Source organism: Oratosquilla oratoria, chromosome 24 (genome assembly GCF_046742065.1).
Source record: "Oratosquilla oratoria isolate Oo_2021 chromosome 24, ASM4674206v1, whole genome shotgun sequence".
NCBI lineage: Eukaryota > Metazoa > Arthropoda > Malacostraca > Stomatopoda > Squillidae > Oratosquilla > Oratosquilla oratoria.
In genome coordinates, this window is record NC_134800.1 from 53,849,210 (window position 1) to 53,876,232 (window position 27,023).

Genomic DNA, 27,023 nt, shown 5'->3' on the forward strand with positions numbered 1-27,023 from the left:
CCGGGCTGTTGACCTCGCGCTTGTAAGTGACTTGACCCAAGGCAAGGTCCATATAGTATACTATATTGACCTTGACCCAAGGTACGCGTATTACCCTCCGTGACCCGACACCTGAATGGGCCTATGCCGTCCGGACTGACCGTGTATCACCTCGTCACAGCCCCCTGGGTCGGTCTTGTAAGTGACCAATTGTCTTAAATACATTCTCATCCTGAAGTCCGGTACTAGAACGTTATTCGTACTATTTAATTATTTTCATTAATCTTATCAAATCTCATTTCCTGATGACCGCTAGAGCTTAGACTCTCTCTCACTTTCTAGGATCCTATTTCGTATTAAATCGGCATTCTACTGTACTGAGACACGTATTTTGTACTAGAAAGGGCTGAAATATTCCAATCTCTCATCTACATGCTACCCTACTTTCGTTCCTATGCCACGTTAAGAAATGAACAATTGGAATAGAAACAACTTTGTTTACGTAATATTAGTATCAATAATTAATCATAAATCATTATGTATTTCTAGGAAGAAAAAACAAACAAACGTTGTAAAATTTTATTGCGAAAATAACTAATAAGGAAAACGGACGATTCTTCACCATTTTCTCTCTTGCCTCGTAGACAACACTATGCCAATTCTTTGCGGGATCCGTTTACGGGCGGTATAATGTGCGACCGCTGAGCGGAGGGAATTAAGGGTTAGGGTCAGGATTTGAACCGGGAATGGGGTTAGGATAAGGGCGGGATCAGAATTGGGACTGAGGAGTGGGAGGTAGATGGGTGCAAGGTCTAAATATATTCTTAGATCTTGGATGGGTGATCCTATTTCTAAAAGTATCGAGAGTGAGACTGTCTACTGACTAAGCGAAATGGGAAATGATTCCACTTTTGAGTGTTGCGGGAAAAGAATGAGCACATAAACTTGGTAGTTGTTTGGTATATGTAGTATTTTAGGTTGTGACTGTCTCTAGTTGTTCGTGTATTTGTTGGGTGTAAGTTTGTATGTTTACGTCAACTAAATTACATACATATACCAAAGGCTTTTTCCTCCTACATGGGGGGTAGCCACAAAGAAAAAGGCACAGAAACCACTCCCACCCGTTCCATTTCCTATATATTCCCCTCCACCCTCCCTCTTATCTTGGCACCCCCTGGATGACGGGTCATCCCTGCATCCTGTCCACTGCCCTGGGTCAGCAGTGTCACAAGACACAGCGCATCCACAGCAAGGCCGCTTCATAAATTCGGCGACCCCCCCCTCTCCGTCCCCACATGCAGAGAAGACGGAGAGAAATCCCTTCGGGCTGCGTCAATTTTCTTCTCACACATACCTCCCCACCCCCCACCCACTCCCCCTCATGCATCATAGCATCATCTATACACAACCCCTCTCCATTCACCCCTATCTTCTGTCCTCTCCCATCCTTCCTCCACAGACATTCCTCTCTTTGAACCAAGTGTGGCCAAACGAGTGTCTTAAAATAAATAATTTTGATGTCAGCGTTGCATCTCCTGAGGTTTCTGCGCAGGAATCCCAGAGCTTGGTTAGCCACAAAAGATATTTTCTCTTAATGAAAGTAACAACAGCTCTATGGACATAAAAGTTGATACCTGACTGCTAGGTCGGTTCATGTCATTTCGAGTGTTTGATATTATTTTTGTTACATTGAATCAGCCTTTCATTCAAGAAAAAATAGTAGTGAAATTCAACTTTCATAACTGCGGGAATTCTTTCAGCAAACGTTCAATCAATAGAAATTTAGAGTACTTTTACCACACTGTGGATAACCATGCTGGGGGTGGCTACCCAGTCTGGTTAGATTTGGGGAGGTTATGTTTAGTTGTATAAGAATGGTGTTGTGATGCATGAGGTGGAATGGTGAGGGATGGGAGTATGTGTGAGAAAAATTTGATGCACACATACAGTTGGAACCATACATGATTTTGAGGATAGGTATTATAAACTAGAGAGTAGGAGATAGGACCCCACGAGCATTGCTACTTTCCTGTATACCATAGGCTGCTAATCAACTGTGTTTCAGCACAGCCCAAGACATCACCAATGATATCATGGTTCATTTAAAGCATTATGTAAGTGGACTAGTGGGAACAGGGCCTAAGTATCCCTAATTTACTCATGTTCACAAGAATATGTGCCCTATGTGATATTCAACATACCCTAGTGTTTGTGGTGCTACATTTCCTTGTCCATTTTATAATGTGAAGGTCAAGGTAACCAAGGTAATAGTGTTTTTTCCAACAATGTGTAGCCCATATTTATTCTGTGACAGCAGTGGCCAGAACATGAATTGCAACTGCCCTGTGCCAGCCAACATGAGTAACAGTAGGCCTAGCTATCATTTGACAAGCAGATTACCAAATGATGACTAAACTGGCACCATTTGAACAGATGAGCATGGTTTGATACTCGGTTCTGACCTAACAAGGATCATCCAAACAAAATACATTGCTTAATCTGCAACACACTGGCATGCCTATCATCCCATGTATTCCTGCCAAAATAACTAGATTTAGAATGTCAGACTTAAGTAGTAATTATGGCACTCCTTAAGCGGTCTACCCATAACATGGCAATTCTTGGAATATTTTCGGTCACCATGCACTCCAGCACTATATCTTAGAGTTGATCATAAATTCAAGGTTTGGCTAATACATGTTTCTTCTCTTACTTTTCAAATCTTTAATTGTTTCGTGAGTTTTCAGAACTGAATCCACCCTCAATAACATAACTGCCATTGTTAAAACCATTTCCAACATTTCAAAAAAGGAGAAAGGACTTTGGCAACCTGGAAATCCATCCATTGCCTCCATGACACTAATTTTACCATTCACAAGTTCATTAAACTTCTTCATATGTTGCTTATGATAATTCAAGTATTTGCCTAATGATGTCTTAGAGGCTTTTTCATGTAAAAGCTTAGGTATCTCTTCAACAGTTTTAAGTAGAATTGTGCATGCTTCAAGATCTAGCATGGAAAGTACAGATTTGCAGTCATCTAAATTTCTTTTTTCTCCTTCGGCTTTGTTGTCACAATTTGCTTTGCAAAATATTTCTTGTACACCATGAGTTCCATCATCTTCACTTGTTCTTCCGAGGTGGTATGTCTTTGCTGCTAGACCTGACATGGCATTAGCTTCTCTATTCTCAACCCCAATATTCCCATTATCAATGTAATGCTGCAACAGGTAACAAATGAAGAGTTCTTGATAGCCACTGCTGGGAACCATGTATACAGATCTGGTTGTGACCTCATCTGTTTCTGAAATGTTCATGTTGTGGAAACTGGATGAAGGCACTGGAAAAATGTGGTTACTAGTATCAGAACAATCAGCAACTACTTGGTTAATTCTAGGAAATTGGGTTTCACTTGTTTCCTCTACTTTTTGCTCGCTTTTAACATTTTGTATATCTTTTCTGCCTGGGTCTTTTTCCCTGATGATCTTATCCTGTTCTATACAATCCTTCATCTCACTCTTCTTGCTTATTGTAGCCAAGTGAAATGAAGCTTCCAGCCAATTCTCAATATATCTAAAGAGCTGCCTGCATGCACCAGAGTACTGTTTACACATAGTTATGGTTGGACCACAGAGAACCAACTGGAAAATGTCCTTAAGAACAAGTCGGATGAAGTTTGCATTGCCAACAATATAGCTCTCAACTTTTGGGACAATTCCTATTTGTGAGGGTAAGGATACACCTCCATGCATTCCATCTAGCATCTTCCCAGTGGAAGACTTTGTGTTCATGACAGCATCATAGATCTCATCAATACTGTTGAGAGGCTGAATGTTGAGCAGCACCTGTAGACACTGCCACTCTTCATCATCAATCATATCTACAAGACAAATACCATAGCTCCTACAACAGGATACAGCCCAGTCAGGGAAATACACTGAAGACAAGATAACTTTGACACCCAATTCCTTAAGTTTATCCATACCTTTTTTGAGAATAGCATGTTTGGATAACAGGCTACCCAGCAGTACAATATCAGGCTGAGAGTTCTGATCCTCATAGAAAGATGCTCCCTCTTTAGGTTCTATAACTGCTTTTGGACCATCTTCATTCTCCTCCAACATGATAGACCAGAGGACAACTCGAAAGTCATGGCATGGGGTTGGATGTGATGGCTCTTGGATGCCATCCCCTGAATCATCAGTGTCAGTTTTATGTTTGAACTCACCATGCAAATTGTGTATGCATGAGACTTGCCAGGAGATATTCTGAATGTCTTCTGTAGCATATTTGAAAGCTCGAGTAATAATAAAGCCCTCTTCAATATGGGATGAGGTAAAGGGAACACTGAATACTTCCACAACCTTTGCCTCAACTTTCAGCATGGATGTTCTCCTGCCATGACCATCAAACCAACCATTTCCTTCAAGACTGTTAAATGAGAGCAGTTGCTTTTCCAAACAATGATAATGTGAGATTAATCTTGCAATGGTCTCAGTGACCATGAGTGGAAATTTAGTCTCCAGGAAACATTTTGAAACTTTATAAATGACCTCAGATATCTTTGTTGACTGACTGGCACAAGAGTGTGCCAACTGGTGCAGTGGACTCGGTTCAGATTCTTTTTGTGTCCCAAAAGAGAGGAAATCTTGGCACAACCTCGACATCACAACATCTCGAGCATGGACAATGACATCACACCACTTGGCACGCTTTTGTATTGTTGCTCCACTTTCACCACGACAGTGTAGTTGATCCAACAGCCTTGCCAGCAGGATAAGGCTTATCTGAAAAAGGGACACATTATCTATTACAAGTGATGAATATATCCTTGATCAGAATATCTAATTACATTTATAATGTTTAAAAAAAATGTGGGCATATGAAATTATCTAGCTAGCAAACTATATATGTGTATACAGTCAGACCTTGTCCAACACTAGTGGTTCCTCAGCTCATCGTGCATGATGAAATATGTGTTGGGCAAATAACAGGTCTTATGGGAAAAAATAGGTTAGGTTCTCAGACTCTCTTCAGACACTGGCACACAACACAACCCAGCAGACTATTCAAATCATTCTATCATGAATCATGGTAGTGTTCAGCAAATGGTGGAATATTTTACCTAATTGTATAAACATGAAATTTTGTACATGGTGAAGTCATGCTGGGTGAGGTCTGGTAGTATATATATACATATATAAGTATATATACATACATATATACATATACATATATATACATAGTTGTGTGGTGTGGTGTGTGCAGGTTTTTCACATCATCATGCAACAAAGTTAGCAAAATTACAAGAGAATGGGAAGTTGAAGAAAGTGAGTACTTTCAAATAATACACCTCAAGTTTCTTTTTCTTGTGGTAATTTTGCTTACATACACACACACACACATATGTTTGCCATATACATTAATGACATGGATGAAGGTGTAGCGTTATATGAATTTCTTTGCAGATGATGCAAAGATACTAAAGAAGGTAAAAACGGAGGAAGACTGCAACTCATTGCAACAAGATTTGGACAAGATCTGGAACTGGACCCAAAAGTGGGAAGTAAAATTCAATATAAAGAAATGTAGTATAATGGAGTTTGGAAAGAGTAAAAACAGAATATCAAAAGATTACAAAATTGGTGAAGAAAAGGTAAAAAAGTAAACACAGAGAAAGATCTTGGGGTGATGATTGGCAAGGACATAACACCAGACAAGCATATTAACAAATTATTTGGAGAAACCTACAATTTATTGAGATCAATCAAAGTGGCATTTGACTATTTGGATGAAGAAATGATAAAGAAAATCCTAACTACACTAATAAGACCAAAACTCGAGTATGCAGCAGCACTCTGGACACCCAGTACCAAAAAGAACATTAAAAACTAGAAAGGTTACAAAGAACAACAACCAAACTAGCACCAACTCTTTCCGAACTAACATATGAGCAAAGACTGTCCAAATAAGAACTACCAACTTTGGAACAGAGAAGAGAAAGAGGTGACCTGCTGACTATCTACAGAATAATGAAAGGAGTGGAAGTTTTAGATAGGGATGACTTGTTAATATGGGACAATGGTAAAACGAGAGGACACGAAAAGAAACTAAAAAAAGATAGTTACAGAAGAAATTTAAAAAGGAACAGCTTCTCACACAGAGTGATAGATACATGGAATAAATTAGACAATGAAACAGTGTGTGCAAACATTATACAAGATTTTAAGAAAAAAACTTGATGCTGAGAGATACAAAGACAGGTCACCACGAGCATAGCTCCCTTCCTGTATAATACAACTAGGTAAATATATATATATATATATATATATATATATATTGTTGAGACATTCTGACAGGTTGATGTAAGCGGAATAGGAAACACAGGAGTCTTGGTCTTGAGTTTATTCCTGACTAGTTTCGCAGGTATGCTTTTTCAAAGGAATATGTGTACAAACGGGCTGTGGGCATTATATACATGGGGTGGACCTCACCACCTCTCCGAGTTACCATAGTTGGTGGCGAATGTGAACATCACATTGTGGCTCACGTAACAATGAAGACATTTTTACAATTAAATATGATAACACTAATTTTCTATTAATAATTTCTTTGGTATTAGTGTTATCATATTTAATTGTAAAAATGTCTTCATTGTTACGTGAGCCACAATGTGATGTTCACATTCTCCACCAACTATGGTAACTCGGAGAGGTGGTGAGGTCCACCCCATGTATATAATGCCCACAGCCCGTTTGTACACATATTCCTTTGAAAAAGCATACCTGCGAAACTAGTCAGGAATAAACTCAAGACCAAGACTCCTGTGTTTCCTATTCCGCTTACATATATATATATATATATATATATATATATATATATATATATATATATATATATATATATATATATGTATGTATATATATATTCTCAAGTGGATGAGAGGGGAGGGTCACCATGTAATGAAGCAGTGGGAGGAAACCAGCTTCCAGCTTCAGCTGTTGGGCCCCACTGTGAAAGTGTTGTGTCTTGCTGCATTGCCTCTCACTCAAATAGTGGGTGGAGGACAGGGATTACCATTCATTCACTGAGCTCTGATAGAAGGGACAACAAAATATAATACAACAGTCTTTCATAAGAACTAACTTTACTGCCGTCCCCTCGAATACGTGCAGACTGGAGCAGCCCCTGCACCGCAGCCTTTGCTTGTACATCATCCACCTCCAGGAAAGATAGCATCATTGATCCATCTCTTGTTATCACGACCTGAGATCAAAACATAAAGACTGTTTGTGCAAGGGAAGAATTACTCATGGAAAATGTAATGCTGTATAGAATATTTTTCAGTCAACATGAGGCTGGAATTGAACCTGTCCATTATGTTCCATCATAAAGGCTCGGCCATATGGCCCAAAGGCGACTTGTACAATAGATGCCAGACTGGCTAACTTCAGGCTTAGTGCCCATGAGTCGCTCCAATCCACTGATGCCATATCTGAAAATAAAAAGTGGAATGCATACAAAGTTGCCATGAAAGATAAATGCAACAAAAACTAAACTTTGGGCCATTAACTAGAAAAAATAATAACCTTTAGTTGTTACAATATTGATTTTTTTTGGGATGAGGTTTTCACTTCAAGATCTTGCAGCCTTCTCTGCCTGGTCTCCTGCCCAAGAAGAGGGAGGCAAGATCTCAAAGGAGGAATTAGGAGAAAGCAAAAAGAAAACCAACTGCAGCATCATCACCTCATTGTAGTACCCTTGGGTTTGATTCTTGTGGTTTTAACTTGGCAAAAGTGTATGAAAAGTTAACAACACTGTTGACATTTACTGGTGGTGCACCAAGCAAGTATTTGTTAGAAAGTTGTCAGGCACCTGAGTCATTACTATATAAGAAATCTATCTCTTTCTCTCTCTCTCTCTCTCTCTATATATATATATTTTGCAGAAAACCCCTCGGGAAATAAGACGCTATGATCTGAACGTTTTCGTCTATTCAGACATTTTCCCTGAAAATGTCTGAACAGACGATAATGTTTGGATCATAGTGTCTTATTTCCCAAATGGTTTTCTGTGAAATCTTACATTCACGCATTTTAGTGATTTGTGTTGCATATATATATATATATATACTAAGTCCAAAAGACTATAAACTAACCAAGCGAGTGGGTCTGCCCCACATCTATCATAACTTTTACTTCCTTCCACTTGACCCCCAATCCCCCCTCCCTCCCTCTTCCCCATCTTATCTATCCTGCCCTCTAACTATATATATATATATATATATATATATATATATATATATATATATATATATATACACCAATGGGTTCTTCCCTCTTTTAAGAGGGATACCCAGCCAAGGCACACACCCACTCCCACCTATTGTTTCATTCCCATCTTAGCTCCTTGTGGATTAAGGTTCACCTGTCTCCTGCCCACTGCCCAGGTCACAAGCAATGCAGCAAGACACAGTACATCCATAGCATACCTACTTCATTTACAAAGCAATCCTTACTCCTCATCCCTTCTTACAGAAAATAGAGATGGAGAGAAATCCCTTTAAGCTGCATCTAAATATCATCCATACACAACTATTTTCCTTTCACCCCTATCCTTTCCCTACTCAAGGGACATTCTCTTGCTCAAAACCCCTTTCACCTCATTGATCCATCTCATTTTTGGATGTCCCATAAAGTTCACTTCATCCAACTCCACTTTCCACTCTATTTTTGCTAATCTTTCTTGATTCATTCTATCCATGTGCCAAAGCCATCTCAGTAATCTTTCACTAGCCCCATCTACTAGCTCCCTGTCCACTCCAACTCTCCTCCTCATTTCTCACTATATTCAACCTTATAATACCCACCATACCTCTTAGACTTCAAAATTAACAATTTCCATAATGTCCCCATGACCAAAATCAAAATGTTCCCAGGATGGGAGAGTAGTATTTCAAACAAGTTTTTAGCATCTATGTTTTCATACTTCATGACATTATTGAGTGAATAACAGTGAAATGTTAAGGTTCATATTTATTTGACACTGATTTCGTTTAATTTGACATTAGCGACTTCCATAAATCTCCATGTCAAAACACACCTGGCTGGAACAAAGTAATATTTAATCTAGTTTTTAATGTATCTGTCTTATACACTTGTGTAACATTATTTAGTGAGTATGAGTAAAATGTGAAGTTATTATATTCATATGATGTCAATTTCTTTAAAATCAAAACGAACAATTTCCATAATGACTAATGAGTAATGTCCGTGTGTCAAAAGACAAAACAAACATCCCTGGGTGAAGCAGTATAAGTATTTCAAGTTAAGTATATGCATGGAATATAGTACTGTACCACATTATTCTGACCCAGGGATGTTTTGAAATGGGGTTGTTATGGAAATTGTTCTTTTCAGATTATAGAAAAAAACGATGTCAAGTAAATAAAAGCTCAGATTTCTTTCACTCCAATGTTTACACTAAAATTATGAAGACCAAAGATGCATTTTTTGTAAATATCTACTGAAAACAATTGCATACAGTATACTTACTTAACCTATGGAAAACGAGCGTATGAAATTCATAAATGTTTTAAATCAGACATTGTCATTTGTGAACTAATAGAGTCACGTCAAGAGTCGGTCCTGTGTTGCCTTCGTTTCCATAGCAACGAATATATACACATGGGATTTACGTAGAAGTGTTGGTGTGTATATAGTGTTGCCAATTAAAGTTTGTTAGAATGCGCTACTATAGAGAGTTGGATCCTTGAGGTCATAATGGGTGGTAATGCCAGTATGCTGCATATTTATCTTTATTTGTGCATGAATCGCATACGGAGAGCACAGAACTGATGTTGTTGATGTAATTTCGGAAAGATGAAGTACTAGTTGCCAGAGAGATGGGAAAAGAAAGCACAGGTATTTTGTACATTTCATGCCGAGATGCCCACTCCTTTAGATTAGCAGCAAAGGAATGGGGACAGAAATAATAGGACTTTTTACTTGATTTTCTTTTAAGAAGAAAGAAAACGTATATAACAATTGCAGATGACACTGAAGAAATGAGAGCAGAATAGAGGAAGAACAATAAATTACGGAAATTAGTTGTCGCTGGTTATGCATATAGTCCGACCATATATCATATCGTGTGTAAATCTTAATTATGTACTTGAAAATGTCTATGTATTATTTTTCGAGTTATAAATATAGCATAATTTGTATCGTAATAGACAGGGTGATACGATAACAAAACATGTAGAGCAAAACGCTTCTCGAGCTTCATTTGTTTACGCATGCGTAGTAAGCAACGTCGTAGCTCTCCTCCTTCTTGTACGTCCCCCAGAGTGTGACGTTCCTGTTTCTTCCCAGGACGGGTTAAAGTGTGATAAATATCACCGAGTTACAGGGGCATCAATATACGCCTACAAATAGAAATGGCTTCCCAAGACGAATTAGCTTGCGTATATGCTGCCCTCATCCTTATGGATGATGAAGTTCCAATTACGGTAAGAAAATAATACTTTAGTAAAACATGATTGTTTACATTCGGTAGTAATGTGGACATGAAGTTGGCGCACTCCGGGCAATTTTAAATATTGCAATTTGTTGACACCAAATATAACGGTCGATGTAACCAGTATAGGTGGACCATGTACAATTTCTCGATGTAGGAATGTGAATTGACAAACTATATAATTTTCATTGTCTTCTCAAGTTTTTGTAGTTTGCATATTCCACAGGCCACCCCTAATGATTTCCAATCCTTATATTGGTAATTTCACACATGAATAAATAATATATATTCTAGTACAAGTCTGATTCTAAATCCAGTCAAGCAATTACTAGATATAGTGGACGTAGATTTTTTTACTCGTACGTGGAATTACACAGCATGGCCTGAGGATCTGCCCACAAGGAATTTGGATTTTTGATAAAACGTGCGAGTCGGTGCCTGTGTATTTGCTCATATATAGGAATAATTCTAGTAACACGGTACAAGTTACATTATTTGATGTTTATAGGGTTTTTCTATGTGGTCAGGAACTATTGGGAAATGCAAGTTTTGTTAGATGTCAGTTTCTGTGACAAATTTTGGCAGTTTGGATATGGAAGGAATATATAGGTACCCCCACAAAATTAAAAAAAAAAAAAAAAACTTTAAATTATTGTTGCATATGAAAGACAACTTTATTAGAAACAAAATGCTTATTAAATTTTTGAAATAGCTTGCAAAATAAGGGAGATACAATTTTTTTTATTTTCTTAGTCCGCATTTTTGGCTAGACTTTACCATAACAAAGTGTTAGAATTAAGGGTGGTAATTTGTATAGATTTCGGTAACGAAATACACATCAAGTCTAAACAACTGGTCCAATTTGATTAAAATTTGGAATACTTGGGTTTTATGGATGAACAAATCACATGAGCATGTCAAAAACAATGTGAGACATCTCCATCATACCATATTTGCCTTTTCATGGCAACCATGAAGCTGTCAATGGTGGGTCTCGCTAAACGCCGACCAAAACCACACAATGACGGTTTTTGCTCAAATGCATAATTTATATATAAAAAATAGCACATGGTTGCATTATTTGACCTATTTTCTTTAAAATGGACGATTTCCACGTAAAATGATCAAAGAGAAGTTACGTTTTTATCCTCTGAAAAATGATCAGCCGGCAACCAACGCCGACAAAACCCAAACAATGACGGCGTTGGTTGCCGGTTGATAATTTTGTAGAGGATAAAAACGTAACTTCTCTTCGATCATTCTACATGGAAATCACACATTTTAAAGAAAATACGTTAAATAATGCAACCATATGCTATTTCTTATATATAAATTATGCATTTGAGCAAAAACCGTCATTGTGTGATTTTGGTCGTCAATGGTAATAAGTAAACAAAATCGAACGCGAACTGGACGCATCAGATTCATGGGTGATATGGCTACATTCCGGGGCGCTAAGCTCAAACATGAATTGCTAAACGATATTAAGCTTCTCATGTCCGGGAGAAAATAGGTTGATAAACTTGTTTATGTAACTTAAAATTATGTTTAAAGATTCCTTACCTTAATATTTTTACTCTGAAAACTGTTGCCGAGTTTGATAACCAAATTTCCGTTTAAATCAAAAATTTGTTTCTATTTCAAGAATTAGCCTTACACTTGCAAAACAACAAGATAATTTGAATATCTTTCGCATGCGCTAAGCGCGGGAAGCATTCAGATTGAACTAAATAAAATCTAGTGGGCCGCAACATATGGTAGGTAGGTCAAACACCACCAGAGGCGCCACCGTCGATGACGAGCACAATAGCGCGTCATTTTATGCGCACGCCGTTCAAACGGCCAAATTTACATACCGCGGGAAATTTAATTAATAAAAATGTTGCGTGAGTGTATTTACTACGATCGTAATAAATTTCAAACATTCACATCATCAGTTACATGTCGGTCAATAAAAACATTAGATAAACATGGCGGCCTGCATTCAGCAGTATATCAAAAATTGGTATATGTTTCAACGTAAAAAATGAGCTAACAAATTTATTGTGCGGGCAACTGACCATAATTAACCAAAACTACTAGTATCGTGGATTATTCTAATACCAAAATAAAGTCAGTATGTTACGGTAGAGCTGAGAAATTGGTTGTTAAAATTAGTTTTTTTTTTTCTATCGGGTCGGATTATCGGATAACAACATCAACATCCATCCCGCCATCTTATCTATCACTGGTGATATGGACCAAACTTCACTCTATTAAGTTTCTTACTATTATGTTATTAGTGTAATAGACTTATAGTTGAATTATTTTAAATATTTCCTTTAAAATGTGTGATTTTCATGTAATTTGATCGAAGAGAAGTTACGTTTTCATCCTCCGTAATATTACGGACCACAGCTACGATTCGTCCTGCCCGCTATCTATGATCACTGGTGGTATGGATCAAACTACACTATTAAGTTTGTTACTATTGGGTTATTAGCGTAATACCTTGCATATAATTGAATTATTCAAATTATTTTCTTTAAAATGTGTGATTTTCATGTAATTTTACGGTATTCGTAGCTGTGGTGGGTAATTTTGCAGAGGATAAAAACATAATTATATGATCAAATTACATGGAAATCACACATCTTATAGAAAATAGGTCAAATAATGCAACCATATGCTAATTTTTTATATAAAATTGTGCCTGTCAGTAAAAACCGTCATTGTTTACGTTTGATCGGCGATCAGTCAGACCGCACGTTTCGGCCCGATTTCCTCGGACAAAATAGGCCCGATTTAATTCCATTCAAAATGCAATATCTCGAGAACTAGGACGGCTAGATGGATAAATCAAATTGCATTATACTCATAGCGACTTTTTCCATCCCATGAGAACTACTTCAGCTCAAATATCAGGAATTCCATTTTCATATTGACCTAGCTACATATGGCCATGAAAACAATACATGGTCGACGGTGGCGCCGCGCGTGGATTCGGGGGTACCTAGAATATATGTTTCATGTTATATTCCATTATCGCTCAAACGCTTTTCATGGTGAATTTTAGAAGTGTACACCTACGCGATATATAGCAATATTTAATTTTGTTAATTGTAATACATGATTCTATTTTCTTGGCAGAAATCAATACATGAAATTGTTAACAATTTATTAATGAATGAAGTTGTGGCGGTTGAATGGTATTCCAATGTTTTTGATAGATGCTGAGGTTGAAATGTAAGGAAAAATTTGTCTTTTAACCTAGCTAACCTACAAAACTTAACCTATATTTAGTACCTTAAGTTGTCACTGATGCTGACGGCCTAATTATTATTGAACCTCTGGCAGTTAACGGCAGAACCTCATGCCCTTCCAAAAATTCCAAGGAAACATTGTCTGTATCAGTACTTGTTAACCTCCGCTGGAATTGGAAAATGCCTGGTCCACAATGTGAAAGCCATCATTTAATTGACAGTGACTCAAGTGGACTGTTTTAGCAGCTATGTTCATTGGTAATTTGCCTGTGGCATTTTTTTTTTCCACCAAGAAGATTGCATGTTACATTCATTTATTGTAATTTACATTTTTTTTTTTTTTTTTTTTTTTTTATCAATTGTGTAGGTGTGCACAGCTAAATACCCTTTTCACTTCATTGTTGTATTAACCCCTTCAATACGGGCCATATATAATGCTGCCAGACGTAAGTCGCTGCTCTGTCGCTCATTCTCTTTCACCTGTGAATGTTGATAACCATAGAAAATATGATGAAACCAGTTTACAGAGTATGGGGGTCACACAGGTATGGCTATAAGAAATATAATCAAGACGCTGATGTCGGCATCCTCGCGTACCCACTTGCTCCTCATGACACCTATGAAGGCGTCACCGAATGGAAGGGGTTAATCAAATATTTTTTTGTATTTGTTCAGTTGTATCCATGGATGTGATATAGCGTTAGAATATTAAATATTGATTTTGTAAATAAGGTAAATTTTTATTTTTGTCCATGGGCACAATATAGCAATAGAATATCAATTATTGATTTTGTAAATTATGTATCAACATAATATTCAATCTTGTAAGAGGAAATAAAAAACAAAAGGTGGTAAAACATATTTCCTAAGTAACGAAGTTGTGCTGGATGAACGGTACGCCATGTTTGATAGATGCCGACATCGAATGAATGAAAGGATGATAAATTCGTCTAACCTAAACTAACCTGTTTAATAAATCGTTACCTGCAAATTAAATGTCATCCTGTTCGACCTCATTGTCGTCGTCATCATGAGAGATGTTGGCGGGCAGATGACAAACAATTGACAGACGACAAGATGGCGTCCCGATCCTATGCTACCAACTTTGTTCATTAACATATTTGCTTGTAGCAAGGTATTTTTTATTTTCATTTCTGCCCACAAAATTGCATATTACGTTGCTACATTATAATTTACAAAATAATTAATTTTCTATTGCTATATTGCGCCCATGGTCAAAACTAATAAAAGAAAAAAAAAATAATACATGAACATAATGTGATTTTCTTGGCTGAAATAAAAATACCTTGCTACGAGCAAATATATTAACGACTAAAGTCGCTAGCATAGGATCAGGACGCCATCTTGTCATATGTCAAGTGTTGTCTCCCCGGTCCAGCTGAGGCCTGGTGTACGACCTTGGTACTTCTACCAGTACCTTGTGATGTATATATTCTTGAAGGAATGTTATGGAGCTGAAATCCATGCATTCCTTCAAGCTTTGAAAAACCTATATACCCTGTAATCGGAAAGTGATTGAACAGGCCGCCAGCATGTGACGATGACAATGGTCCAGATGACCTTATTAAGGTACCTATTTACTAAATTTAGGTTAGGTTAGACTAGTTAATCATCCTTTCATTTCTTCAACATTGGCATCTTTTATAACAAACATGGTGTACCATTCATCCAGCGCAACTTCATTACTTACGAAAACTGTTTTAGCAACTTTTTTGTTTATTTCTGGCAAGAAAATTGTATGTTAAGTTGATATAATTTACAGAATTAATAATTTTCAATGCTATATAGTGTCCATGTACACAAATGAACATTTACCAATTGTTTAGTGATTGGTAGTAGGTCAGGAGCTATTGGACATGTTTGCAGTGTTTTGGAGTTTTACCCATATTTACCCAAGTGGATTTTAAAACTTGGAATAAATTGATGGCTGGAAGGATTTTACATTACTTGGTAGTGGTGGGATGCTTGTTTCTGTGTCCTGTTTTCAGCAGTGGCTTGATAAAATGGACATCCTTCCATTTTCAGAGATGGACTCCACAACTTTGTTCCCAGCCTCAGTAAATCATACAGTATTGTCCACAAAATAGTGTCGAAATTCCCAAAACCAGACACCACATGTTTTCTTAACCTCTTCACTACGGGCCTTAAATCTCGCGGGCAGCAGCTGATGTCAGCCGTACGACGTGTCGTAATAATACTCGCATCATAAAATATAGTCACCGCTTATATCGATTGTTCTCTCTTTCACCTGTGAATTTTGATAACCATAGAAAATGTGATTACTGACAGTTTAAAGAGTAAGTCATTACGGAGGGGCAACTACAATAAATATAATCAAGACGCCAATATGGCAGCCTCGCGTATCCACTTGCTCCTCATGACGCCTATGTATGTGGCACCGTATGGAAGGGGTTAATGACTTGTGTAATAGGTTTCCATTTGGATGTGATATGGTACTTGTTAATTTTAGTACAGTAGATCTATGGGTTACCTCCTCCACACCCCTCCTACAATATCTAGAACATGTTGGAAAAGCACTAGTTCAATTACACAGCAAATTGTGGTAGTAATTATCTATTAAATAGGATATTTTAACCATATTTCACCAACGCTATCAATTTCCAAAGTTAGTCTCGTTGATTGAATGTTCAAGGTAATACAGTGTATGATTTTTTTGATAGGGTAGCAATGGCATGATTGGTAAATTTTTTAGAAATGCACACCTACGTGATATAGCAATAGGAAATTAATGATCAATTTTATGAATTGTTATACGTCAATGTAATATTAAAGTTTTTGTGGAAATCTGTAACAAAGTTAAAACAGATTTACTAACAAATTAAGTAATGGTGGTCGGGTATGCCATATTTTTTTTATAGATGCCAAGGTCAAGGAAATGGAAAGATGATCAATTCAAATATTCTAACCTAAGCTACGTTTAGTAGTCCAGTACCTCAAATTCTAAAGATCATTCGCGTCATTGTCATTACAGATGCTGATGACATTATTATTGTACCGCTGGGAATTAACAGCTGACTGTAGAACCTTGTGTTCTCTCATAAAGTCCAAGGAAGCCCCATTGTCTTTGTAACAGTGCTTAATAATGTCCCCTTGAGTTGAACACCCAGTCCACAATGTGACTATCATCAAAAAAAGACTGACAGGACTGGACAGACAACAACATGATGTCTTGACCATATCCAAGTGGCTTCATAAGTAGATTTGCTTGTGGCAAGGTTTTATTTCTGCCTAGAAAATTGCATAATGTTCACGTCTTATAATTTACTAAATATATTTTTTTAATGCCATGTCACAAAGATGTGCAGAACTAAAAAAACAAACAAACTATGATTTACTTGTTTTATCTTTCATATCTAATACAATTTTAGGAAAATTTAAAGGAGTGCACACCTAAACAAAGCAATAGAAAAACGTTAATTTTGTAAAATACAATGCATCATATGTTACCTGGTGGAAATCGATAACAAAAAGCTTTTTTAAAAGTGCAATACCAAATGGAACCACTGATTGCTTCTAGATGCCGTGTGTTTGGGTAGATATGGAAGTTAAAGTTGTTTTGGGGTATTTTTTAGAAGTGTGCCTATGCAATATAGCATTTGAAAATTAAATAATTATGCATCAATGTGCATATTTTGGTAAATCTCATTACTAAATATAGCAGTACAAAATCTAATATCAACATTGTAAATTACAGTACTCCAATGTAATACAAGCTTTTCTAGTGAAAATGGTTGCAGAAAATATTGCTAAAAGCGATACAGAAACGAGTAGCTGCCTCGGCTACTTGAGACTCCATCTTTGTTTTGGTAAATGTGGAGGTCGGAGACGATAAAGTACAATAAATTTGTCTGTTCTAAACTAACCTAACTTGCATTTGAATAATGTGGTACCTGTAATTCTAGAGGTCATTGGGGTTGTCTTCAACCTCTGAATCTATCAAAAGAAAGATGGCATCTTAGAGAGTTGACACAACTTCATTTGTTTGTGTATAGCTTTTAGCAGTTTTTTTTTTATACTGATTTCAGCCAAGAAAAAAGTATATTGCATTGATATATTATAAGAAAATCGTTCTCCAATTTGAGGTCCTGTCCCCTGTGGTTTTACAGAGTTTAACCCTCATGACTTCATTGTTACATCCTTCTCAGTCTAGCTGGTTTCGTCATCTGTAGGTACCCAATAGGACATAGTTTCAATTTTTATCACTGGTAATCCTTTGTCAAAAATTTCCTTAACAATAACAGGATACATCAAAATCGCCTCAATAGAACAGGCAGGAACGAGAATTCTCCACATAAATGTAACATGGAAGGGGTGGGTATGTACCAGCAGTATATTCCTCAACAACTTAACACCAATAAATCCATACTACACCACCTAGAGCTTATTCTTTTTCCCATTTCTTTCCAATCTCTGGTATTGAACTAGAATTATTTAGGGCTTTTATTTAGTCCTCTAAGATGACTTTCTGGTGACCCATTGTTTTTGTGGCTATGATTATAATGTACACGTGCACGCATGCACACAAAATTATACACTTGATATGGTTGTGTAATTTATAGGTTTTGTGCATCTAATTTTGGGTGTCTTTTTCAGGCAGATAAGCTGACCACACTTCTTAAGGCTGCAAATGTTGACATCGAACCTTACTGGCCTGGCCTCTTCGCGAAGGCTGCTGGTGGCCTTGACCTTAAAGCCCTGGTCTCCAATGTTGGGTCTGGTGTAGGCGTAGGCGGTGGTGGTGGTGGAGCCGCACCAGCTGCAGCTGGTGGTGCTGCTGGTATGTGCCATAATGAAGACATAAAAAACTTGAAGTCATGATGAGATTAGTCCGTGTTTCACCTGAAACTCGTTGATTAAATTGTAAGACGCTGAATATAACTGATGTTTAATGATTATAATATTTTTTAAGCTTGAAACTAATGTTGATACTTTTTGTTTAGATGCCCCAGCTGAAGAAAAGAAGGAAGAGAAGGAAGAAGAACCTGAGGAATCTGATGATGACATGGGTTTCAGTAAGTGTCCTACAAATATGTTCAGCAGGAAATCGGAACTGAAAGTTCAGCCCAGCAGTTGCTTGCTAAAGAGTTTGGGTAGCTAATTTGAAAGGGGTGGCACAATCTTGTCTACAAATATCTTCAACAGGAACTCTGAGCTAAAGGTTCAGCTCGTGTCATTTGCTAAAGAGTTTGGGTAGCTATTTGGAAAGGAGGAAGGGATGATTAGTATAATACTGTCTTCTGGTTGGGAGTTGCAGCTAGGGTAGATGGTGTCTGACTATGCTTCCATTATCTGGTGACCCATGGGATGTGGCCGGCAAAACCATCACCAAAGGAAACGGGGGAGACACTGTGTTCTTTATATTTGCATGCATGACCGGGATAATTAAAGTGACTGACAAATGAACGAGCACCTGTGCACCTATGACTCGGTGACCCCAACCTCACGGAAACTCCTAGGTTGGGAGCTGGGGCAACGTTGCCTGAGCTGAGATGCCACATCATTTTGCAAGTATCTTTTCATGTATAAAGATTACTCGTATCACCTATTATTTAATGAAAAAAATCAATGTGCATTTAGAAAGTTTCATGTTAACATACTCGGGGTAGTGGACAGTTTCCAGTATAAGCTAAATGTTTTGATTCGGTGCGTGACAACACTGCAGACAACACCTTGTGGGTCATGATATAATGGAGATTGTATTCTGTAATGGATTAACTACATGATGAATGAAGCCATGCTATTGCAATACTTGCTTCTCTTTAGCAGTTACTCCATTGAATTGATTTAATTTGTATATATATTTTGGGAGGTATGGAATTAGGCAAATTTACATAAATGGAGGAATTGATGTGGCAAATTAGTGGATTGTGTAAATGTCATGGAATGAAGGTAGTTGGTATTAAGGAATAACAAAGTGCAAAAGATTGGAGTTGATGGTTAATGTGGTTTTGAATAAGTAGACCTAGGTGTAAGGACCACACAAAGAACATGTTCCTGCATTTACTGGGACATTCAGTGTGATTGACTTCGGGGGCTGAACTGTGGTTGTAATTTATTCCAGTGACCGAGGGTCACCAGTATGTGATTGGAGGGGATGGATGGGGGTTATTGCAAGCCCTGCTGTAGAAGTGCAGTTTCTTGCTCTATTGACCCCAGTAAAGTTGGGAACATGGATTACCTCTTGGAGGATAGTGTGAAAATTTTTGGATGGGCTTGGGGAATCCTTTAGGTATGTGTTGTGAAAAATACACAGGATTAGTTTTAACTCTTGTTTCTTTTCTTTTCAGGTCTGTTTGGATAGACAGTCTTCTTTTATGGTTCCTTTAATAAAGTGAGCCTGCCTTTTTTTAAGCAGTTTTATTATTCAGTCCTTGATCAAAGATTTAAAGTTGTATTAACATGAGCCTTTGGGTGTGGCCAGTGAAACCCCAGGGGTCCCCATCATTGCCACATAATCCCCATCATGTACGAGGGGCTGGCTTCTCAGGTGGTGGTTATGTGAATACGACCTGCCAACTATGTCCAGGGCAAGGACACCAGGCAAAATGTTGCAATAGCCATGTAGCCTCAAATCCCAAGCCCCACCTCATTATGACTACAAATATATTTCATAAATGCTACAGGATAACTGTGTGCAGGTCATTACAAAATGTCTCCAATGGAGGTTCACCCAGGATATGGCACAGGGCTTGAGTTATTACTAATGGAATGATTTTTCGGATGCATTTTGTGTAGTGAAGATGGAGGTAGAATGTAGATTGAGAGAAGCGAGTAAATGCCTTGGTGGATTGAAGAGTGTAATGAGGAATGGATGCTAAGAGGAGACTGTATGGAGTGATTGTGCCAACAGCACTGTATGGGACAGAAACATGGAACATAAGAGAGGAGGAGTTTGAGATGAGGTGTCCGAGAAGTATGATGGGGGTTACTAGCCTGGATAGAGTGAGAAGAACAGGGGTGGAAAGGGAGTTGGGAGATAGGGTTGATGAAAGAGTATTAGGATGGTTTGGACACATGAAAAGAATGAGTGAAGAAAGACTAGTAAAAGAGGTATTGAAGGCAGATGTGGAGGGAGTGAACATGAGGGTACGTCCTAGGATGAGGTGGATGGATAGGGTGAAAGGGGCTTTGGGGAAGAGGGGAATGTCCGTTGAGGAAGGAAGGGAGAGGACTGGAGAATGGGGGGTGAGGTAGTATGTGTGAGTAAAGTTTGACACAGCCCGAAGGGATTTCTCCCCGTCTTTTATGCATGAGGGGTCGCCGATTTAATGAAGCAGTCTTGCGACACTGCTTCTGACCCAGGGCAGTGCAGGGATGACCCGTCTTCCAGGAGGTGCTAAGATGAGAGGGAGGGTGGAGTGATTTTATGCCTTTTCCTTGTTGGCTACCTCCCTTGTATGTATGTACGTAGCTACATGTGATCATGGTAAAGTTGAATAAAACTAAAATTGGTTGGATGTAGTTGATATCCATGTGTTGAAGTGTTCCTCTACTTAGAGGTCTTTAAGTACTGAAGCTGGGATTTCATGCAAACTAGTCTTAGATGTAGACAAAATTCTGCCTTGGCCATTGGATTAACTTTCCAACAACCACCGGCTCGTTCAGAGCAGTATGCTTTTAAAATGAACAGAATCTTTGACTGCATACCCTGAGGAAATGTTTATGAATTGTACCGGTGCCTTATGGACAATTGTGCAGTTTATTGTAAGTGAAGGTATTTGTCTGTAGGAAGTTCAGGGATAACTAGAGGTGGTTTTATTTTTCGAGGTTTGACTGCCATTTTGAGGGGCTGGATAACAGTAGTTGCAGGATTCGGAATTGGAGTAACAATGTGACAATTTGAAGGAAAATTGGCAAATGAGATTATGGATTGTCAAGGATAACTTTCCCAGGTATCCAGTGCTTGGCCTACAACACTTCACCCTCATATAAGAGTGGCAGAGTTGAGACTGGAAATAATGGAAAGGGTCCAACTGCTGCCACATTCCAAAGTGGCTCCACAGGATCTATGTGGGAGTTGAGAAATAGCGACTACAAATGGGTATATGCAGTCGGTTTTAAACATAAGGGTAGGAGATTAGGCAGTAGAATAGTGGGGTGCAGGGTTGGGTAGTGTGTTAAAGGAGTTGATAGTTGAATATATGTGGGAGTTGTTTTGGCCTTGTGAAATTGTGGACCTTAAACATATTGGCACAATATACACTGCTATTAAGTGATACCTTGTTTCAACTTTGTTTCACAAGGGAATTTATTTTATTCATAGTGTGACCACGAGTATTTTAAAAGTATCTTCCCAAAAATATTCAATTCCAGAGTTTGTTTGTTGTTGTCGTTCCCTAGACTGTCTGTCCGAGCAGTCCCGTCTCCCCAAGGAATGCCATAGCCAAAACTGGGTTTTCCCACAAATCCTTTATAGAGCGTATGTTGTGTTGTTTGCGTGCATGATTGTGTATAATGCAGTCTTCCATTATGTGTTGTATGGTATGGGGTGAAGTGTTACATCCTGGGCAGCTGTTCACAATGCGGTCATCCAGCCTCTTCTGGTAGCTTAGAAGTGCTGGGTGGTGACCGCACCGCAGTCTGGCCAAGTGGACTCTGTCCTTTCGTGGGAGAGAGGATTCAGAAGGGTGGATATCAGGGGGTCTGGCATGCAGCAGTGTGTTGTCTTTCAGTGTGTTAATGGAGCGGTGAGTGATATGATTATGAATATGTTTCCGGAGGCAGGTATTTGGTGGTTGTGGAGGAAGAGAAGAGAGTATCTGTGCGTGATAAAGGTCTTTGGGTGTTGTTTTAATGTTTCTTGGTGTGTGTGGGTGTTCTGCTATGTAGTGTAGCGGGTGTAATGTGTTTGTGGTGGCTGTGGCAAGTGTTTGTGTGCCTCTCATGTCGAGGTGGTCCTTGACTTTGAGGACTTGTTTCATGGTGTAAATGGTCTGTAGGTGTTGTATTTGTGCAGCCTGTAATTGTTTTTAGGGCTTTGTTTTGTATGATTTGAAGGGTGTTGTGGTGTGTCTCACTGTGTCGCACATCAGAAACATTAAGAACGGAGTACCGCAGGGCTCAGTTCTATCCCCCACACTATTTAATCTATACATGCATGACTTACCCACGCCAGACACCTCAGAAATACAAATTTCTTCCTACGCAGACGACATAACAATCACATGCACACATCGTAACACAGACAAAGCTGCAGAAATAATCCAGCCATACCTTGACACACTCAACACATGGTTCATCACAAACAGACTCAAAATAGCTCCAACCAAATCTACAGCAACACTTCTCACCAACTGGACAAAAGAACACAAATACATACCTCATCTCTACATCAACAACACTTTAATACCACACACAAACACACCGAAAATTCTTGGTGTAACATATGATACATCCATGTCTTTCAAACAACACATCACAAACATAAAAAACAAATGCACACCCAGACTTAACGCACTTAAGTCAATCACTGGAACAACATTTGGACAAAACAAAGAAACTAATACAACAATATACAAACAATGCATACGCTCAGTGTTGAATTATGCGAGTCCTGCATGGGCTCCTAATCTCAGTGAGACACCACAACACCCTTCAAATCAATTCCAGAGTTGGGAGATAGGGTGAACGGAATAGTATTGGGATGGTTTGGGCACGTGGAAAGAAAAAGGGTGGATTGATGGGGTAAAAGGGGTGTGAGAAAGATGGTGATGTCTGTTGAGGAAGGGAGGAGATAGGGGTGAATGGAGAATGTAATGCATGGAAAGGTATGGGTGGGGGGGTTAGGGTGTGGTTCTGTCTTCGATATTTTGATGCAGCTTGAAGGAATTTCTCCCCATATCTATCTGCACAAAGGGATGGAGAAGCAGGGTTGGGGAGGGAGGGTCACTTAATAAAGGAAACTCTTACTGTGAATGTGCTGTCTTGATGCATTGCTTTTGATGTGGGGATCCAAGAAGTGAGGGAGTAGAATTCCTTCTGAGGTCAACCACTCATCTCTACTTATGCCACCACTAGAGAGACCTGACCCAAGGATACTTGTTTATTAGATAACTTAATATATATATATATATATATATTTTCTCCATACAAGGGATGTGGGCAAAAAAGGCATAAAATCAATGTCCACCCATTCCACCCAATCCCCACATGCTTTCCCAGTCATCCTGGATGACTGGCTGTCCCTGCACCTCGCCAACTGCCCTGGGCCAGAAACTGTAATGCCGCGTCCACACGGTCGGGCTGTGCCTGGCAGACTTTGCCCTTACCGGGCGAAGTCCACAGACTCTACCTGCCCGCGAAGTGTCCACACGGCTGTCGATGGTGGTTGGAGGTTAGTTGGCCGCAAGCAGAGGTTGGGAGGGAGTGGTTTACTGCGGTACAATAACCATGGTTCCCACCATACTTGGAAAGAAGGTAGCACTTTACAGCATTATAATTGCTGCCTGCATTAAAAAGAAAAAAGAAATCATGGAGACATGTCTGGTGCCGGGAGTGGTTACAAAGACGTGATTTAATGGGAAGCTGTGACAATCCTATGTGAATTGCAGGATGAAAATGAACAATTGTTTTGCAATTACATGAGAATGAACATAAGCAGCTTTTCTGTTCTCCTTTCGAAAGTGGAGCCATATATACAAAGGCAAGAGACAAATATGAGGAAAAGCATAGCACCAATAGCATGTCTTTGTCAAGACCAGTACACACTAGCACTATGTGCGGACATGGTGGTAAAGGTAACTTCGGTCTGTACTGAGCGGGTTTGCTAACGTTGCTCGCACCTCACCTCGTGCGTTTGGCAGCGATGTCAGCCCTCCATCCACTGCCCGCAAATGGTGCCGGGAACGGACAGTTTGATGGTTTGCCCGTTGTCGAGCAAAGCCTTCGTGCCCGGCGGACAGTGCTCGACCGTGTGGACGTGGCATATCAAGACTACACATCCACAGCAAGCCAGCTTCATATAATCAGTGACCGGCCCCATGTGCACTAAAAGGATAATCCCTTCAGGGTGCGTCAAAATATCATTCACCCGTTCTCAACTGACTCTCATCATAGTATCATCTATACACAACCATTCTCCAGTCATCCCTATCTTTTGTCTTCTTCCTCAACAGACATTCCCCTCTTTCCCGAAGCTCATAATCTCATCCTTGATCGCCCCCTCATGTTCACTACTTGCAACATCTGTTTTACGAATCATCACTTATTCTTCTCATGTGTCCAAACAACCCCATACTCTTTCATCAACCCTATCTCCCAACTCCCTTTCCACCCCTACTCTTCTCTTCTCATTCTGTCCAACCTGGTAACCCCTACCATACTTCTCAGGCATTTCATCTTTCCACTATGATTATTTCCTGGAACTCGACTCTTCCCAACCACTCCATCTATGGATTCATTTCCTACCCTAGCATAAAGATCTCCAAATACCACTACATTGATATTTCTCCCTAAACCTATCCACTCGTTTAAATCTATCCAAAACTCCCTTTTCTCAAAACTTTTCATTATCAGGCTCATATGCACTTACAAAAACCCACATCTCCCCAATTTTACTTTCACCCACATTAACCTTGAAGAAACTCCTTCCACTCCACACATTTACCTATCTCTTCACTTACTGTATAGCTCTCTCCAATATCCTTTCTTCACACCTGACACCTAACTACACTCCCAAGCTCAAACTTGCCCCTCCCTTTCAACTTAGTTTCACTCAGCATCAACATATCCACCTTCTCACAAATATATTGCCTATCTCTTCACTTTTACTCTCGTGTGCACCACATCCATGCACATGAAAAGACCCAAACCTTAGGGTTCTCTCTGGAAGACTCCCAGACCCTCTTATGCATTTTTTTTCTTTTTTCCAGAGTTGGATACCTTACCCTATCCCTGTCCCATTTTTATTGCCTTTTATGATTCAAGTGGAAATGGTCAGTGGCATTATTCTTCTCCCACAGCACAGAGTTTAGCGAAAAAAGAAGACTCACAGAAATTGTACAGGACTGTTAAGTATGGGGGGTCAACATAATGGAGGGATAGTCGCAGTATAATAAAGTAGCATCATTTCTCTTTTGAATAGATTTCCTCTTATCACAGACAAAATGTGTGGCTCTGGTCTGTAGGGGCACTCCATATAGACCCTAAAGTACAGCTACATTCTACTGAGCACCTTTTCACCCCAAAATATCATGCAGCCAAGACCCCAGGGAGGGTTTTGATAAAAATAACAATTATCAGGTGTTTAAAGGGATGTATAGAAATGAGGCCGAAATGTCTAGGGTCGCTGGTTTCATGGGGGTGAAACGTTCGGCATTCAGTAATGTGATAGGTTTATGCAGTGTTACACAAAGGATTGGAAGAGTACTGGACATCCTTGTATTTAGGGTGTCAATTTGATGAAATGGAAAGGGAGGTACAGTACTGAGTAAAAATGAATGAGATAAGTTAGGGAAGTAGTAGTAGAAAACTGGGTGATTCAAGGAACAGATGGTGACTATAAATATGGTAAACGGGAGGGAACAAAAGGAGAGGTGGTGATGGAAGAGTTGGTATGTTGATAGTTAAGTACAAGTATGCATGAGAAAGGGTGCAGCATAGCACAGCACATTCACAGCATGGCCACTTCACTTATGACGATCCTTCTCCATCCCCACATGCAGAAAATAGAGGAGACGGGAATAAATTACTTCAGGCTGCATCAAAATATCCATACAAAACCATCCTGCACTCACTCTATCCCCTGCCTTCATCCTTTTCTTGGCAGACTCACTCCATCCTCAAGCCTTTCTGCTACGTTTTCCCATTGTTTATGTATAAAGAAAAATTATAAAATGCACTAGATAACACGAGAGCTCGAAAATGAACACAAGAAATCGTGCATGATTTGGGAAAACCGAAACAGGCGGTCTCGCTAAACGCCGACCAAAACCCCACAATGACGGTTTTTGCTAAAATGTTTTTTGTTTTTGTTTTAGTTTTAGTGAAGTTCTGAGGTCGATCCTCACAGCCGTAGTGGACTACCGCTGCTGCCAGTCCTGTTGTCCTTCCTTGCGAGGGTCAGTTGGTCTGGTAGTGTGTTTTGAGAGAACCTACTTATGGCAGTGTAGCCTGGCACTGGAGGCTCGTCTGGCACCTTCCGCAGGAATGTCGTAGTGCATGTTTGAAGCTGTCCACCGAGCATTTAGTTTTCTCTCTCACCTCCTTTGGGAGGGCGTTGAAGATTTTTGGACCCTCGTGGCC

General features: G+C 39.1%; 2 protein-coding genes and 1 long non-coding RNA gene across 4 annotated transcripts; 1 reads left to right on the forward strand and 2 right to left on the reverse strand.

Moving 5' to 3' along the window:
• Nucleotides 1–551: 551 nt before the first annotated feature.
• On the reverse strand, nt 552–9,668 carry LOC143038633 (uncharacterized). 2 transcript variants are annotated; one of them, XM_076208106.1, is made up of 4 exons: nt 9,534–9,668; nt 7,350–7,474; nt 7,126–7,245; nt 552–4,766 (listed from the first exon to the last, which is right to left on the reverse strand). In XM_076208106.1, the coding sequence occupies exons 2-4, from the start codon at nt 7,470–7,472 to the stop codon at nt 2,670–2,672; spliced, it is 2,340 nt and encodes a 779-aa protein (XP_076064221.1). In that variant the 5' UTR covers nt 7,473–7,474; nt 9,534–9,668; the 3' UTR covers nt 552–2,669. The 2 variants fall into 2 exon arrangements, with proteins under 2 accessions (XP_076064221.1, XP_076064222.1); XM_076208107.1 differs by lacking the exon at nt 9,534–9,668 and having other exon boundaries at nt 7,126–7,265.
• A 591-nt stretch (nt 9,669–10,259) lies between these two features.
• RpLP1 (Ribosomal protein LP1) lies at nt 10,260–20,127 on the forward strand. The gene is made up of 4 exons (XM_076208108.1): nt 10,260–10,489; nt 18,375–18,558; nt 18,722–18,793; nt 20,069–20,127. The coding sequence occupies exons 1-4, from the start codon at nt 10,418–10,420 to the stop codon at nt 20,080–20,082; spliced, it is 342 nt and encodes a 113-aa protein (XP_076064223.1). The 5' UTR covers nt 10,260–10,417; the 3' UTR covers nt 20,083–20,127.
• LOC143038636 (uncharacterized) lies at nt 18,429–26,919 on the reverse strand. Its single transcript, XR_012967582.1, has 2 exons — nt 26,516–26,919; nt 18,429–18,620 (listed from the first exon to the last, which is right to left on the reverse strand). It is a non-coding gene; the product is annotated as an uncharacterized LOC143038636 (long non-coding RNA).
• Nucleotides 26,920–27,023: the final 104 nt, after the last annotated feature.

Excerpts from the sequence above, each read along its gene's own strand:
- LOC143038633 (XM_076208106.1), bottom strand. The coding sequence starts at position 7,472 with ATGGCATCAGTGGATTGGAGCGACTCATGGGCACTAAGCCTGAAGTTA. Across the intron at positions 7,246-7,349 it reads TGATGGAACATAATGGACAG|GTCGTGATAACAAGAGATGG; the intron begins GTTCAATTCCAG and ends TTTTGATCTCAG. Across the intron at positions 4,767-7,125 it reads TTCGAGGGGACGGCAGTAAA|ATAAGCCTTATCCTGCTGGC; the intron begins GTTAGTTCTTAT and ends TCCCTTTTTCAG.
- RpLP1 (XM_076208108.1), top strand. The coding sequence starts at position 10,418 with ATGGCTTCCCAAGACGAATTAGCTTGCGTATATGCTGCCCTCATCCTT. Across the intron at positions 10,490-18,374 it reads ATGATGAAGTTCCAATTACG|GCAGATAAGCTGACCACACT; the intron begins GTAAGAAAATAA and ends TGTCTTTTTCAG. Across the intron at positions 18,559-18,721 it reads TGCAGCTGGTGGTGCTGCTG|ATGCCCCAGCTGAAGAAAAG; the intron begins GTATGTGCCATA and ends CTTTTTGTTTAG.